Raw genomic sequence first — 16,643 nt, forward strand, 5'->3', positions numbered from 1 at the left:
TGCTTGCAACAACTAAAATCCTATTCTATAACTAAGTTACCCTATTACGTATAATCTAGAAGAGTGATGCAAAAAGTCAACTGATAACGCAACACAGTCTAATCATACTCTTATCAGTAGTTCCTCTAACCTCTGTTCTCAGTTATACAAAAAGTTTTAACTCCATGAAATTAACGTCACACACATACACAAATGCTTGACTTTCTCAAATAATTAGTCACTCAGCGACACAAACTTTATTGTTTTTTATGTAATATTTCTTGCTCGGGTCCTTCTTGATTCCCTCTTTCATTTCCTGTACGAGCTTTTGGCGAGAGATTCGCTCATCCTGCGACCTGTCTGGAGATAAGTAGAGTTTGTTGTAGTTGAAATTGTAGTCTGCCACATCAACCGATTTCAAGACTTTTGCTCTGCTCAGAAATTCACGTACAATTTCAGGATCTCGCAAAGTAACTTTTATCGGCCGTGATCGAGGGCTGTCAGACTTCTTTACTCCCACTCTCTCAATGTTTGTTATAGTCGGCCTTCCAATGAACTTCATAAAACCCCAAATATCACCCACGAGATCCCGTTCGTTCATTTCTTGCTCTTCACATTCGAGCTGTTCTGGGGCCCGATGTAAGCTGCAACCCAGAAGAAGAATTTTTCTGGTAGGAAAAACTGAGTCTTCCATTTTTTCTACAGAATTGTATCTTTCTCTCCACTGTTTTAAAAACAAAAACCTTTCTACCAGCGAACTTGCGGATTTAACAATATCCTATTGCCTCCTAACTCGTGATACTGAAAATACACCTATAAAATAACTAATGAAACTAGAAAGATAATTCCAAGTGTTTTACAAGAGTTACAGCTTCTAGAATTACCATAGAAAATGTATTTTCGGGTGTCGGAAGGTAATTGTAGTTGAATTTATGTTATATGATGCGCGGGTATGTACATAACCTACCGAGGGCTGGTAGGGTAGTAGAAAGTACCATAATACACGTTTCATCGTCTAGACGGCTATACTACTGTTCTAGGCTAAGTAGCACGTGGTTAACAGTACAATTTTGTGCACGTTTACTAGCTACTTACCCTGAATACCTTTATCTACCTTCCTCCTTCCCTAATGATAGGTTTTAATAGCAGACGCCCTAACTTCTAGAAGGGAATCACAGGAATGAGGTTTTGTGTGTGACAGAGACAGAAATACTTGTGGATTAATAAATAGGTACATAGTGGTCACAGTGTTTACAGGGATCAGTCTGTGATTAAGCAATACCACGTTAAATCAGGCGTGAGTGGTGCCTACTCCGCAAGCATTTAGCGTGTTATTAGTTGTAATCTTAATTACTAGATCCCCGTACACACCTAACTCGCGAACAGTGTACTCGTCAGTTCGTTCTTCTGTCTCAAGGGAATGTCACGTGGTTTTAGTACACAAGGTGACATCACCAATATATCACTTACAACAATGCATTATTTGCTGATCAATACCTCTCGGCTTGTCCGGTGTAGTTTATTTAATGTACCATTGTATCGTCTCGCAAAATACATATAGTAGCGGGTTGCGGAGTCACAGTAATAAGGCAAATGAGAAGGAGGCACGCTTGGAATAATGGTGGAAGACAAGCGATTGGATCAGGGAGGATTATATATGTCTGCAACTACTCATATTATTATCATTTATACTGCAACTACTCATAATTATATATCATTATATACTCAGCGGTATTATTATTAGACTAACTTTAACTTGGTTTAAAATATATAATAATTGTTAATAATTTGTGGGTTTGCTCAGAAATTGATGCGAGGGTAAAGGTTACCGTTTAGATTTAGATTTGTTAGTTAAGATTCATAAATTAAACCTGACCTTAATTGTTACTTAATTATTTTAAAGTGTATCTAAATATTTAACACACACAATTAGGGCCGTTCGGGGCCGTATTGAATGAGATAGCAAGAAGAAATCCTCATGTATCAACAATTCTTAATGTTTCGTCAGTAATGATTTCAACTTACAGCTATTAATCTCTGTAGCAGAGTAAATATTTTAATTAATGTATATAACCTATTATACGGTTAATAGGGGCTACTTCACGACCACCCACCTAACATTGTTCACTGCTACAAATATCTCCACCTTAAATGGATCTATTAATTGGGTTCTGATGTTCTTTCAGTGCAGTTTTTTAAATTAATCCGAATGATTTAAATGATAGAGTCTGTGACCATGATGTCATTTCTTTTTATGGACCACAAGGAAACATGTGAGCATTGCCTTGGTTGGGCCAATAAGCCATTATACTCTTAGGTATACTTATATCATATAACTTATATTTAAACGAGGTTTTATGCTTTTAAGGTACGGCGTAAATAATAGAGTTCGTTACGTGGTGACCTGCTTTTACGAGGAGGACACCCCCGCCCCCACTGTATACCTTTAAATATCTGGTATACTACACCATGATCTAGCTTGCACAGTGAGTTATATGAGATTAATAAGAGGTTTACCGAGTACATATAGGGGGACGTGATATTATATTAAGTGATCATTTAGACACCTTTAGTCATACCATCTTATTTACTTCTACTTACGGTGCCTTGCGTGGTCTGTAACTTGGTTAAATGATATCATGTTTTAAATATTTGGCACCCATGATTATTTATATGTGGTAGTTCAAACTATTCAAGATGATTTAATCTAATGAGGCTAGGCAGGCTTTAAATACTGGTGTGGAAATTACCCTTGCAAGGACCCAGGATAATACAAGTGTACTAGAGGTGGATTTAAGCTTCAGTGTTGCTGAGTCGCATTGAATGATGTAAATTTGGACAATCCAATAAAGATTTGACGAGTTTGATCAGAGGAAAACAACAACACGAGAGCTGTTAAACCGAAAGGGATAAAAAATTTGTCGCGTAACCGACAAATTCGATATTATTTACACGTGCTAAGAAATAACTAATAATTGCTTTTCGTTTGGAACAAAAATAATTTATTTGTAGTATATGTTGTTTAATGTTATTTCTTTTACGGAAAAATTCCTAACCCCATTCAACTCTTCTATTGTTTTCGGTGTGGGTTATGAAAATGAACAAACAAAATACTCTCTTATTGTTTCGTTGGGTTCGTTTTGTAATGAGCTCCTGACAATGATCTTTGCGTCGTCCGCACACCCTCCGATTCAACGTAGGGGTCATCTGTACCTCCTTATGCCTGCTGGAGTGGCGGAAAGTGTTAATAGTTTTATAGTAATAGTTACCAGTACTATGTTTACAGTTCAATACAATGTAGTTTTATGAAGGGGTATCCTGTAAGATTTCCATCTTTTAGAGGTACTCCTGGGCCTCTCATTTAACCCTCAATCAAGTATCCTAACATCCGGGTGAGTCAACGAGGAGATCGCATAGCTCCTATGGATCTTAGCTATTCCTATAGGACTAAGTGGAGTAGTATTTGTAACGACTAAATATTTACTGACGGTCAAGTCGCGGGTTTAGTGAATCTATGTATCAACGATGGACTTCAAGACCGATGCCAGATAAGAATTCGAATTAAAACTTACCCCCCCCCCCCCCCCCCCCCCCCCCACCCCCCCCCCCCCCCCCCCCCTATATCACAATAAAATGCAGGATCGCTTAAAGTCAACGATAAAACATAAGAGTTAAAAATAATAATATGTTATATCATACTTTATTAATCAGTGAAGAAAGCATATTACACCGCTTCAAACAAATTAGTGTATGATAAAGGGATTTCGTGATTAATACTATTGCCACATTTGTTGAGTGCGCGCTATTATACTATGTATCATATACTCGAGATTATTATATAATTTACTGCTATTCAATTTCCCTTACAGAAAATGCTTACATCCCAATCAGTTCAAGGAAATGATTATGTGAATATTCGGGGACTGGCTAGTGCAGTGTAGCCCATGGCAACTGATCGAGGGAGTGAGCTGTCAACTGACTATATATCTAGTCTGTATTTATACATGCAAATTGGCATGGTGGACCAGAATTTACAACAATATTTATGTTGCGTTGATTATGTCATTGTTGAAATCTCTGTAAGGCCAATTTTAGCTGCTTTTACTTTATATTCTCGCTTAATATCTTAATAGTAAATTCTGGGGTCACCTTCTCAATTACTTGACCAGTCCTGGGGACATGGCAAACAATCAGCATTAAAAACAAAACAACTTATCGATACTTTATTATGAATAAATATATATTTTCGTTTCAAATATCATATAACTTGAGAACACAAGCAGGAAATAAAACTGTACTTAGGTTCGTCTGATAGAAATATTGAACATAACTTAGCGTTCAGTTACTGACAAAACAACTACGTTCATGAAGCTTCATGGCTACATACTGAATTTGACAGCAAAACTCAACTAGATACAAACTACAAACTAATAGATCAACTAATAATAATGTTTAAATATTCTCTAACGTTTGATAGTCCTGAGAGAGGATGTGTTCGGTCCTCTGGTAAAAGGATCCTCACTTGCTTGCAAGTCAACACTTTCCACCTGACTGCAGTGCCCCTGGCCACTCCACTCTATTATAGGATGGGCCGAGTGTTCAGTCTGTGATCATGTGATCGAGCTGCGTTGAGGGGCTAACTTCTTCAGGGGCGTCTGCAGTCCTTTCTCCGCCGGGACCTTCGTTCTGAATCAGTTCTTGACTTGCTCCTCGTGCAGACTCACGTCAGTGGGCGGATTATCTGTCTTTTCACTTGCTGATAGTATTTTTTGTCGTCAAAAACTTTTTCATGATCTTTATTTGTGTGTCTGTGAAATGAGTTCTTGGTTTTCTTGGACGTTTTTTCTCGAAAAAATAAGGAGTTATATGTTTTTCCATTGATATCATCGGGCATGTTTTAGTACACCAGAGGTTGAGGAGGAAAAATCAATTTCTGTAGGGAAGAGGTTTTGTGAGGGTCGTGCATGAGGGGGTGGTGGCAGGGGACAAATTTTTTTTCTTGATTCTTCTTTTGATCGGTTCTCTGAGTATCGTTACTGGCCTGAACTGAACTGGTTGTATATAGTTCCCAGTGTTATGCAATAGAAATCACATCTGTTTGACTCAGTTTGCACAGCTTGGCATAGGTCATAACATGTGCTGAATTATAACATCACTCTAGGCATGTCATGATATGTGAAATGCTTGCAAGCTTCGGATCTGTAACTCCATTTTGATTTGCAGGGATTCACAGATTTGTTTCTCGTTTAAGTTTGCCTTGACTTGGGAGTGTGCTCCCAGTGTTTATTAGGTGATCTGGTGTTGAAACAAGCTCCCACAGCCAACACAAACGTGGCAATGAGTTGTAGGGATAGAGGGCATGATCAGGAGCAATGGAAGCATTTTCAAAATAGGATTCATTCTCTTTAACATCACCGTCTTTAGACAAGTGATGTTCACTTAGTTACCTAGACAATAATTTGTAAGTTTCTCAAGAGTAAAAAGTCTAGATACAATAAAAATGATGTTGATCTATTGACAGTTACAGTGCTGAAATTTCTAGCAATGTGATGGGTAATTCCGGAATACATTTCAACTATAAATATTGATTAAAACTATTTTTAATCACATCCCAAGTTTTCTGCTTTTACAAGCTCGTACACTTTAAAGTGACCTGCCGAAGCTCAGCTGCATAAATATAATTTCTCATCCTTTCCTGCAACATAAATTATCCCACTTTGCATGAGTGTTGATACAGAATGCGCATATGGGGACCTATGAAGAAATGCCGATTCTACATATATAATGTCTATAAATCAAACTGGTGTTCATATGAGAGAATTGTTGGCCACTCTCTATACTGTCGCACTCTCTGCTTGCATACCTGAAGGAGAAGCATGAAGTTAATTAAATTTTTTGTAAGCTGTCAATCATAATAATAAGAACGACAAATTTAGTCTACCATTTAAATTTAGTCAAATTTTGACTAAAATTGTTGTAAACCAAATTTCATGAGACTAAAATTTTAAAGGGACCAAAATTTCGTACAGCATATATGACATGAATATTATTGAGCTTCTTTATTTTTAATTAATATAATGACTTCAACCGTTCCTACAGCTGACCTATTTGTTGGGATGCAAGACCGTTGTGGAAACAAAAATCTCGCTTGAAATCAGGAGAAAAATCAAAAAAATGGACTGGCAACCTGGTCTCAAAAAAGTCGAAAAATGTGACCTAAACTTGTTTGTAGATAAAAAGATTTGCGAAATTTGCAGAAAAGATTATGTTAACAAAATTAGGGTAACAACAATTTATGGTAACCAAATTTGTTTTGAACCAAATTTATTGGCCCTAGGTTATTGTTAACAGTTGACACTCCATTGTATTTACCGTTTAACTTGCTGTTTATTGCACTACCACTGACCACTAACCAGTCATGGGTCATGTGTGGTTGCTCTCCTCGGAGGGGTGCTGCCAATTGCCATCAAGACCCTGGTTACTGCATGGTAAGACCCATAACAACAACTACACCAGGATAGTTTGGATTTACACCTTGCTGCACAGAGGACCCTATTGAATTGTCATGATCATGACGAAGTCTTGATGGAGTCTACCCTAAGATTGGCCAGATGAAAGTGGATAATTTAGACTAATTTAGTCATTACATGACGGGTAGGGTTGTTAAGTACTGGAACTGGGAAGGTGACTGTGGTTGTTAGGTTTACACTAGGTTGTGTGCTGTGTTTTGTTTGGAATCCTGCTGTCGTGTTTGAAGTTGTTCATTTGTAATATTTATATTTTTGTTTATCGTAGCTGTATGAACATATACTTTATGAACGTAGCTTTTTGGTATTAATTTTTATATATTTTGGAGAAAAAAGTGAGGGAAAGATGATAGTTTGGGCCAGTAATACTTAATAAGTCGCCAATGCACAATCTAAAAGTTGTGGACCTTCAGTTAAGCCTTTCAATTGTTAATAAAGACTGTTATTCTAAAAAAGGGAACACTCTACAAGATTCAAAAATCGTTAATTTCAAACTCACCAAGGGTTAAATGCAGTGGCGTATGGAAACGATGGGGGGGTGGGGGGTTGCCATCATGAAAACAACAGATTTTTAAAAGGAAACAAACAAATGTTTCCCTTACAAGAAATATTATATTCGACTTAATTCCGGAGACCTAAATGATTTGGGAACGACAATATGGGCTTTGATGGAAAAATAAATTTATTTAAATTATTTTTCATATTTAGTGCAATGATTATTTTGTAGACACTTGTTATGTCATAATCTTTTACTTAATACTTACTTCTTACTTCAAACAGTCACCCATCCTACCAGTGCAGAACGTTACATGAATTGGTGTCCCCCCCCCCCCCCCCCACTCCAGGGCTTTTTCATTAATCTTAATCTACTTAACAACTGAATAGTCCAATATTTATTAATTAATAAATAATAATAACAATCTAATATAAATAATAAATATAATAATAATAATCTAATAATAATCTCCTTATTGCTTAAATAACTGGGTCCTTCAGTTTTCCCTAAAACTTCATTTGAAAACATTCAAAAATAAAAATCTTTACACTGTTTTAGAAAATCATTTCTTTCTTAAATCCTTCTAATCTAACTTAAAACTTAAAACTGTCAAGCAGTTTCTTGTCATCTGGAGGGAGGTTTGTTCCAATAATGAATGACTCGTCCGGAAGAAACGAAGACTGGAGATTCTTCATTTAGTTTCACTCTTACTACCTCTATTGGTTGAAACAAGATTAAGACCAGATCTGTTTCTCATTCTGAACAACCCGATCCATATTCATAAACCACTAGTTACTTTAAAAAGCTTCAATAAGGTCCCACGTATTCGCAGCTCTGCCCGCGTTGTCAGATTGAGGATATCCCGTCTACGCTGTATGGAAGAGTACCCACCTCATCAATAACGACGGGTTAAAAAAACCGCCTCTGGACGCTCTCCAGCTCCAAAACAGTCCCCATTCCATGAGCCGCAATGGATTCACATTGGACACAATATCAAGTTGAGGTCTTATTTCAAAAGCTTTATAAATAGCTATATTACAATCTGTTCTTGATAACTACTCCTTCAATCCAGCAGATCATACGATTTGCTTTAGAAATTACATGCTTTTATCTGTTCATTCCCAAAGCAGGAACTATGGGTAATAACCCCCAAGTCTTTTTCTGTGCAGATACTTCTAGTTCTACTCCATTTACAATTAGTTTAAGTTGATTATTAATCAGATTAATATGCACTATTTACACTTGGCCAGGATTGAAGTTTAAGTGCCTAATACTCTCCCAAATTTCGAGTTCTAAAATATCATCAGTACACTGCCATGGTTAGCTGCATTCCAAACTACTTGAGATCATCTGCAAAATAATTTAATCTTATTTTTAACAATGTTGAAAAATGTTGCTCCAAAATCGTTAAAGAGAGCATTTTAAACAATATTACATAGCATTAGTACTATACTGCATAACTATTATAAATTAAGCACCCTACAATTTTAAAGATTAAACAAATTGTGAGAAGAAGGGGTAGATTGGGTTGATTGGGGAAGATGTTAATTATTGATTTTCGGGTCGTTATCAACATTCTGGAACGTGCAAAAATGCCTCAGGCTTCCTTTAAATATTACAATCTAAATTTCTTTCCTGTAGCTGCTTGAATTTATTTTAGATTTGACTGTTGTGAATGGGTCATGGAAAAGTTACCTTGGGACCCCAGGCTATTATGTTCATTAACAAATAAAGATTTGGCGGAATGACAGGCTGAGCGCAGCCCAGTAATGGAAAAGGAGTTCTCTCAAGAACATTGCTGTTTTTTTTCCTAAATAGACTCATAAAAGTAAATAAATAAATATACAAGCCTCCCTAGTAAAACTTTAAAACCACTGGTTCACACTTCAAAATTGAAATACCTACGTGGCATGTCATGGACCTTTTTTCGATGTTTTATGTTAATGTTCAGTGCAATAAGAAAGAGAGACAAAATTAAAGTAAAACAAAATTAAAGTAAAACAAAATTTGTTGACAAATTCTTTTATGGGAGTTATAGTTATGGCTTAAAGCTGTTTTAGTCACGTGACAGGCTAATAAAACCGTTGTAGGTTTACAACCTACCAGGACGCGCGCCGAGTTGGAACAGATATTTTACGAGTATCACCCGATAAATAAAACCAAAATCACGTGATAATTTTTCGGCCGCGGCGAGCGAATTCAGTAAGAGCTCAAAAACTGTGAAATTTCTCGCTAACGGTTTGTATTCTTTGCATGGATGAATTAGTACTCTGTCGTTGTAGCCGGATGCGTTTTGTGCTAGATCGGCGAGATGCGCTTACTGTGGCCGCGCGAGCTGCCATGAATTGACATCGTCAATTACTCTGTCGGCATAATAATACTATCTTACTATATATAAGCGAGACGATATATATATATATATATATCTATATATATATATTATTATATATATTTATCTGTGCCATTTTATGACATCCACGCATCAAATTTAACGCGAATTTCTGCAAAAACCGTAAAAAGATATACAACTGAAACTTTTTGACTGGGTCAAATGCTTTAATGCCTCCTAAATCAGCATGAAAAAATAAAAACTTGGCCAGAAAATAGGAGTTTTAGATGCCCAAAAATTTGGTACCCCACGTGGGTGTCAAACACGCGATTAAATACAAAATAGGTAATAATTTGTTTTAGGTTCTTGAGTCTTCTTGACACCATTTTAGGGAGTTCGACGGGGTTCCTGCTAGTACATTAACGGTGATACTCGTAAAATATCTCTGATCCCTATATATATTATTCAGGACCATCGACGAGTCCAACTCGGCGCGCGTCCTGGTAGGTTGTAAACCTACAACTATACATGAAACTTCAAACTTAAGACTTGTATTACTAAATTTCGCGAAATGTATTTTTGATTGTTTTATGCACACGGAGCAAATATTTCAAATTCAATCAATGTAAAATAAAAAAACAAATTTTAGGAAAACAAATTTAAATTTTGGTTATTTATTAATAACAATCAAAATTATCATTCCATAAAAAAATAAAAGCCGGCGTTATTTGACTGCCTCAGTAAGGTGAATAATAAAAAATAACGAGTTATCAGCGTTTTATAGTATATACAATACGGAGCCAGGTCAAGCATATTTTACACAAAATTTAATTTTGAGAACATTTTATGTTTTGAATTGTTACATGTTACCATTTGCCGCTTCAACACGCAAATTAATATTTTTGCTACACAGCCATTCGAAAAAAATTTTTCATGCTCTGCTTTGCAAAGAAAAAATAAATTCAAAGTTTGTTTCTAGAACTCGCCAATGGCCAATGCATTGTAGCGCGATGCGTTACTGGTCCGCGCCGCGCACCTAATTATGCTTCTCGCAACCAACCTCGCTTGTATCACGTTGTGTCACCCACGGTCGTTTCACTGTATCGTTCTAACGGATACAGGGGGAGCCGCGCACTCCGTGCGCGGCGGGTCATACAACGTATGACAATACAACGTATGACAATACAACGTATGACAATACAATTAAATACAACGTCTAATATTCTTTTACCAATTACACGACACTTATATAACTCTGAAAAGCTGAATATATTACAACCTGAACGTGATTTTCCTTAACTTTTTAAAATTTTCAAAAATTATTAAGTTGCTTTTTTTATTATTTTTTAATTTAAATTTTTTAAATGAGGGTTGGCCTGGTTGGCCCAAGAGAGGATAGATTATGAAAATGCTTTGTCTACCTCGGGGGTATGGCAGTCCGGTGGTAGGATGCCGGTGAATCAAGATGTGTAATAAATAAAATCAAAAAGTATAGGGCACTCGTTTGAAATGATTTGTCTTTGCTGCAACAATATGATCCTGCATCAGTCAGGGTCGGTACCTACATCCAGCATACACAGGATTCTATCAAGAAACATTGGCAGGTAAGAAAAAAGGACCGCCAGTGTTGCACTTTTGTATCTGACCATTTAAACACTGTGGGTCTTAGAAAATGTATACACTGTAATACAAATATTGAGAGTCTCTTTGTTGAAACCACAGATAGCGCAGCTGCAATATTGTTCATGGAGTCATCTCCGACCCTAAATGGCTGCTTTGATAGCTTTTGTGAAACCTTGAATTACTTGCAAAGCAGCTAAATGGGAAAAACTGTCAATTTGTTGGGTGCCTTTAACTCAACATATTAATTTATCTACCAGTTCCCAGCTCTCTTTGAGGAGACTTTATTCAGAAATGGCTTTTTACCCGACTATCTCCATTGCAACCATTTTCGTCAAAACTGTAAAAGTTCCTGCATCGATAACATTTTAACAAAATAAAAATTGAGGAATTAGTTTATCAGGTGTTATTGAAGAACGCTTGGTTGAGCATGCCCTATATTAACCTTCACTTCAGTAGAGACCCTCCGCAAGACGAGGCCTCAGAAACATGTCCGCTATTATGATTACTCAAGTTCCAAATTAAAGCTTTGTATCTGAACTTGAGGTGAGGGTAAACCATCTCACGCCTTCACACAAAAATTTGTTGAGTTCACGGCATGTTTTGACCAGGACACTTGAAAACCTGCTAACTGGAGGTACCAAAAGTGACAAAAAGAACTCCCAAACTTAACCCATGGATTACAGAAGTATCATCCAGTCTGTAGAAAGAAAGCCTGAACTGGTAAGGAGTGGTCTGACACGTTACTAATAAGAACCCTGGTGTAATTTCTTGCTCTACAAGTATTAGTGATTATCGTGGATGCTCAAAGCTATCATTAAAGCTGCTCAACCTTTGGCATTAATGTAACGAAATCGTATACAACTGTGGAAAAACAGCAAGAAAACCGGCCATATTATTAACGAACTCAGGGGCCAAAAGAAGAGGCAAACCAAGCCCCATTATCATTGATACCAAAGATGAGTTGATAGAAGCGCAATTGCTAATGATTCAATGCTTGTTTTGTCTCTATTGCACAACGCAGCATGGAGCACTGCACTCAGCCTGCTGCAATAAATGGGGACGCTGAAACCACTTATTTCATCTACAAGCAGATTATCATTCCAGGCATTGCTAAAGTGATTTCTAGCTTTATGGAAACCTTTTTTTATCAAACTACCCCGGTCCAGCATTTCAGTGTTAACTTTTACAAGCCATTCGGCGTGAAGTGGTTTTATCTTAAACAACTTAACCCTTATCATACTGGGGGTGGGTTGATTCCCTTAACATCACGTGGAGCTTTCCTAGCACTGTTTCATTACCTCCCCCGAGTAATATGAACTATAGCAACGTCGGACAATGTCCTTGGCAACACGATTTACTGTAATATCTAGAGGCTGGAACAAGTTTGTCATGTTGGCGGGGACTAGTTCATGAACTATGTTGTTGAGTGCCATAATTTCGTTGACTTTTTTCCGCCAAGTGACCCTTGAAAACATCATATAATAGTAGTGGTAGTAGTAGAGTTTTCTGTGCCTCCGGCAGACCAAGGAGAACCTTTCCGTCGTTAACTTACGGCACAATAAAGTTCTCAAAGTTGTCATATTCTGGACAGAAAGTTCGAAATGGAAAAATTTCAACGGACTTTAACTTGGACGGACATTAATTGAACGGACTTTATTTGAACGGACATTAAGATGAACGCTAGGGCCTCCAGCGTTCAAGTAATTTCCGTCCAAATAAGGTCCGAAAAGGTATACTTATATACTGATAGGCCCGCTTCCATGCAGCGTTTGACTTGTTTTGGATAAGAGATATCATCTAATACCGGCTTTTAAGATCTCTCGAGACTCCCTCTTGATCCCTCTTGATATTTTCAATAGATGCCCGTAATCTAGCATCACCCTTCACCCAGGCTATGACGTCCACAAGATTAAATCCATCCACATTCCACAGAGGACAAGAACTGCTTTCTCTTCGGTCCGTGGAGGGGTCCTGGTTTATCCCTTCTAACTATTTATGCTCTTTACTGTATCTTATTGTATCCCACATTGTTATATTTCATATCAGTATTCGGCTCAGTAGTCTTTAGTCCGGGCTTTGCCACGGCTTTTTAGCTTAGGTAGGTCAGACCTAAACATATATAAACGTGTAAGAGAGCTCATTCCCTCAAAGAATCAGGTGTTGTGTTTCCTCAGCGTTACCGCCACTTTTTTAGGGGCATACCTTAACAACAATATTGTTCCTACATTATTAGTGTTTTGACGTAGAAGAAAGCTCACTTCTTAATCTTTCCTCGTTTCCTCAGCGTCATTTTCTGAGGGTCCCTCAGAGGGACATACTTAAACAACAATACTGTTACTACATCATTAATGTTTAAATTGCAAATTTCGGTAGGTTGAACATCCTTTGATAGATCTGTCAACAAATTCAAAATATAAAGAGACAGATCTTCACTATTTAACCATATAAGGTTAGAACAATTCTTGGAGTTGACCTGTTTGATAAATTTGATATCCTAACAAAGGTCTTCGTCCCACACCACGACTTTTTAATCAAATCAATTTGATGAAGTCACAGGGAAATGTCAGTTCATAACCTCAGTAATAAATGTGAGAGAAGGAACTATCTTTCCTTTTGGAATCACCATATGAGGGTGAGACTTGAGATTATGATCTGAAACATATCATTATATCATATTGCCTACCACGAAGCTGTATGAAATTGACAGTGAAGGATTCTGTTTAGTTGACAATAAATTAGCCATTCTCAAATTCTAAAAATTGTTTATCAATTTTATGAGTTTCATAAAGACTTCCCAGTTCCCATGCTTTCTGAGAAAGATGCATCTTCAGCACTGTACAATTTATGTGTACATTACTTTGTAACTTCAAAACCCAGTCCCTCCCATCAAAATAAAACGCACAAATTATTCTTCATATAACAGCAAATAAGCAAATACAACAAAGCAAATACCAACCGGCAAAGCTACACACAAAATCAACACAAACATTGACAAGCTAATGCAGGAAGACTCCTTTCACAACACAGTAAACCCAACAGTAGCCCGATAGGATCCTGGATAAACCGGAGATCAATACTATCTGGCGGAATGTTATACCGTACAAACACTCCCCCACAGAGAGAGTGTTTGTAGATTATCCTACCGAGCACTGCTGAGTAGAATGGGCTGTCAAATTCGACATAACAACGTTCTTCCCCACGGACAATCGCTTGCAATATTTATTCTACAATTCTAAAATTTATTCTACATAAATCCGACTAATGAGGTTCAGTTTGATTAACCATGTATTAGTCAGCATCTGTAATCATTGTCATAAGTTGTAAAGACCCGATTTCAGATTGTCTGGTCTGATGGAGTGACAGATCAGTGGGCCTAGTTTAATAATTGACAGATTAACTTACCCTTATTCGGAATATTCATCAGAATTACATAAAATGAAATCTTTTATCATAATATTTCATAATATCAAATATTTGCAGAATTACGTAAAATGTAATTTTGTATCATAATATTTCATAATACTTCGTTTTTGCATTTACCGAAATTTTGCACAAATCTTTTGCACAAATCTTTTAATAACACTGGCTGTGAAGCAAACCACTCACAGAGTATTGTTAAATTTAACACCGTAACAAAAAAGAAACATCAAACAATCAAAACATGGAAGCCGTGTGGGGCTCACTTTCGCGAGAGCGTTTCCCGGAAGCATTGTTTTCGACAACGTAACGTTTTAAGGGGTGCAGGGGGTTCACATTCGATTGCTCGAAATGTAGGCACTTGGTAAGCATAGCTACAGCTAGTAAGTCATATCCAGGGTCCAGGGGAACTTCTTTGGGGGAACTTGGGCCATTACTACAACTTGATTTGGAGTTGGAGTCAGTGTCAATGGGGATCTTTCTCGAGATTGTGTCTAGTCCTTTTCTGTAGCAGTCCAGCAGGGGTTTAGTTAGGGAGAGGACAAGTTTCTGCGCTCTAGTCGGGGCCTTGCGACACTTGTGGAGTTTCTTACTCTTTACTCGGATGTACTTCTTTTCTTTTTTGGGGTAGACGAAGCGATATGTCACTGGTTTCTTCTTTATGTCCACAGTGCTGGGCAAAGTGGGAGGGGGCAGGATAGGACTGGGAAGGATTGGATGTGCCGCCATTTGATGTGCCGCCAGAGGGTGTGCTGCCAGAGGGTGTGCCGCCAGAGTTGTATGGGGATTAGCCGCCATGGCGTGATGAGCTGCCGTCAGAGGTATGGTTGCCATAGCAGCTGCTGCCGTCAAAGGAATGGTTGCCATAGCAGCTGCCGTCAGAGGAATGGTTGCCATAGCAGCTGCTGTCAGTGGGATTGTAGCCATAGCGTGAGCCGGTCTTGGTTTCTGTATCAGGTATTCTCCAGCTCTTGTTTTGGGCGGAGCTAATCCAGATAATCTAGGTGGAGCTATGTCACAGTCAGGGATCACCCGTGGTAAGATGTCCGGGGCGACGGTGCTGAAGTTAGTAGCTCGGGGGTACCCGAAGGTGCGGGGTTGACTGTACGGTCTGGATCCAGCCATGGTCATTGCCGGGGGGTTGTAGTTGTAGTCCATATTGTAAGCAGCACTCCACGTAATCTTGCTCTCCAGGGGACGTTTAGGAGGTCTAATGAAGGGGGCAGCAACTTCTTTGTGTTGAAGGATTGGTAGAAGGGGATTGCAGGTGGTGGGGTAGAGCCCGCTGTAGAGACCTGAGTGCCAGCTATCTACTGGGTTGCAGCAGGGGATACAGCATGGTATGACTGGTAGTGGTAGTGGTGTGTAAGGTAGAGGAGGGTAGGGTATGAAGGAGGGTTCTGTCAGGGCCAGTGGAGGGTACATGTTCCTCGTAGTAGACATGATGCAGTCTCCTGAGATAAGTCCTTCCAAGATGGCATCACTCACGAAGCGCTTCTCGAAGGGTGCAGACTTAACGGGGAGGCTCCCTACGAACTCCTCAAGGTTGAAGTTCTCCTTTCCGTCTCCGGTATTTGGGGGTAAAGTGTCCATGAAGCTGTTGGGCCTGAACATTGCGATTTCTGAAAGAAAGTTTTCGTTACCTACCACGAAGTTTTATAGTATTTTAAATATCGAAATCTGTTACCTACCACGAAGCAAGGATTTTTTTGATTTGATTTTAAATAATTCTTTAAAATTTGAACAATATGCACTTATAGAAATAATAATGATTGCATAATATATTAATATATTCAATAATATTTACCTTGAAAAGAGAGTTGTCTGTTCAAAAATGTGCTGCAGGCGATTTGCGTGCGGGTATCTTTATCGTATAATCAGCGACTAAAGGTGAAATCAATAAAATTAGTATTACATTTATTTTTTCTGTATTACTATTATTAAAATGTTTAGTCAAAAAATTGTATGATCACACAATAATTGCAAATTAGAAAAATTAATCATTAGGGTACGTTCACATAGTACGTCAGGCCATTTCATACCGCCTTCGTCGACGTAATATGTTAACCTATCCTAACATAAAATGCTTCTGTTCAGAAAATGTTTCTGCTCAGAAAATGACTCTGTTCAGAAAATGACTCACCATTTAAGTATCTGAAATGTTCACCTCAGGGAATCCTTGATTCCGAAGAAACTGTTGATTTGAGCACATTGAACAGCATACAAATATTTAGCTCAAGATGAAAACCAAAACGGTTCGTCAAAAAAATTG

The 16,643-nt window shown here is 37.9% G+C and overlaps 1 protein-coding gene and 1 pseudogene across 1 annotated transcript; both read right to left on the reverse strand.

Annotated features, from left to right (window-relative positions):
• Nucleotides 1-4,578: 4,578 nt before the first annotated feature.
• On the reverse strand, nucleotides 4,579-13,244 carry LOC134817441 (uncharacterized; annotated as a pseudogene).
• Nucleotides 13,245-13,867: 623 nt separating this feature from the next.
• Nucleotides 13,868-16,255, reverse strand: LOC134817297 (uncharacterized). Its single transcript, XM_063826432.1, has 2 exons — nucleotides 16,179-16,255; nucleotides 13,868-15,993 (listed from the first exon to the last, which is right to left on the reverse strand). Exon 2 carries the CDS (start codon nucleotides 15,983-15,985, stop codon nucleotides 14,609-14,611), a length of 1,377 nt encoding a protein of 458 aa, XP_063682502.1. The 5' UTR covers nucleotides 15,986-15,993; nucleotides 16,179-16,255; the 3' UTR covers nucleotides 13,868-14,608.
• Between the last annotated feature and the right edge of the window lie 388 nt (nucleotides 16,256-16,643).

The sequence above is a fragment of the Bolinopsis microptera genome, chromosome 6, assembly GCF_026151205.1.
Source record: "Bolinopsis microptera isolate Bmic1 chromosome 6, MBARI_Bmic_1.0, whole genome shotgun sequence".
Lineage (NCBI taxonomy): Eukaryota > Metazoa > Ctenophora > Tentaculata > Lobata > Bolinopsidae > Bolinopsis > Bolinopsis microptera.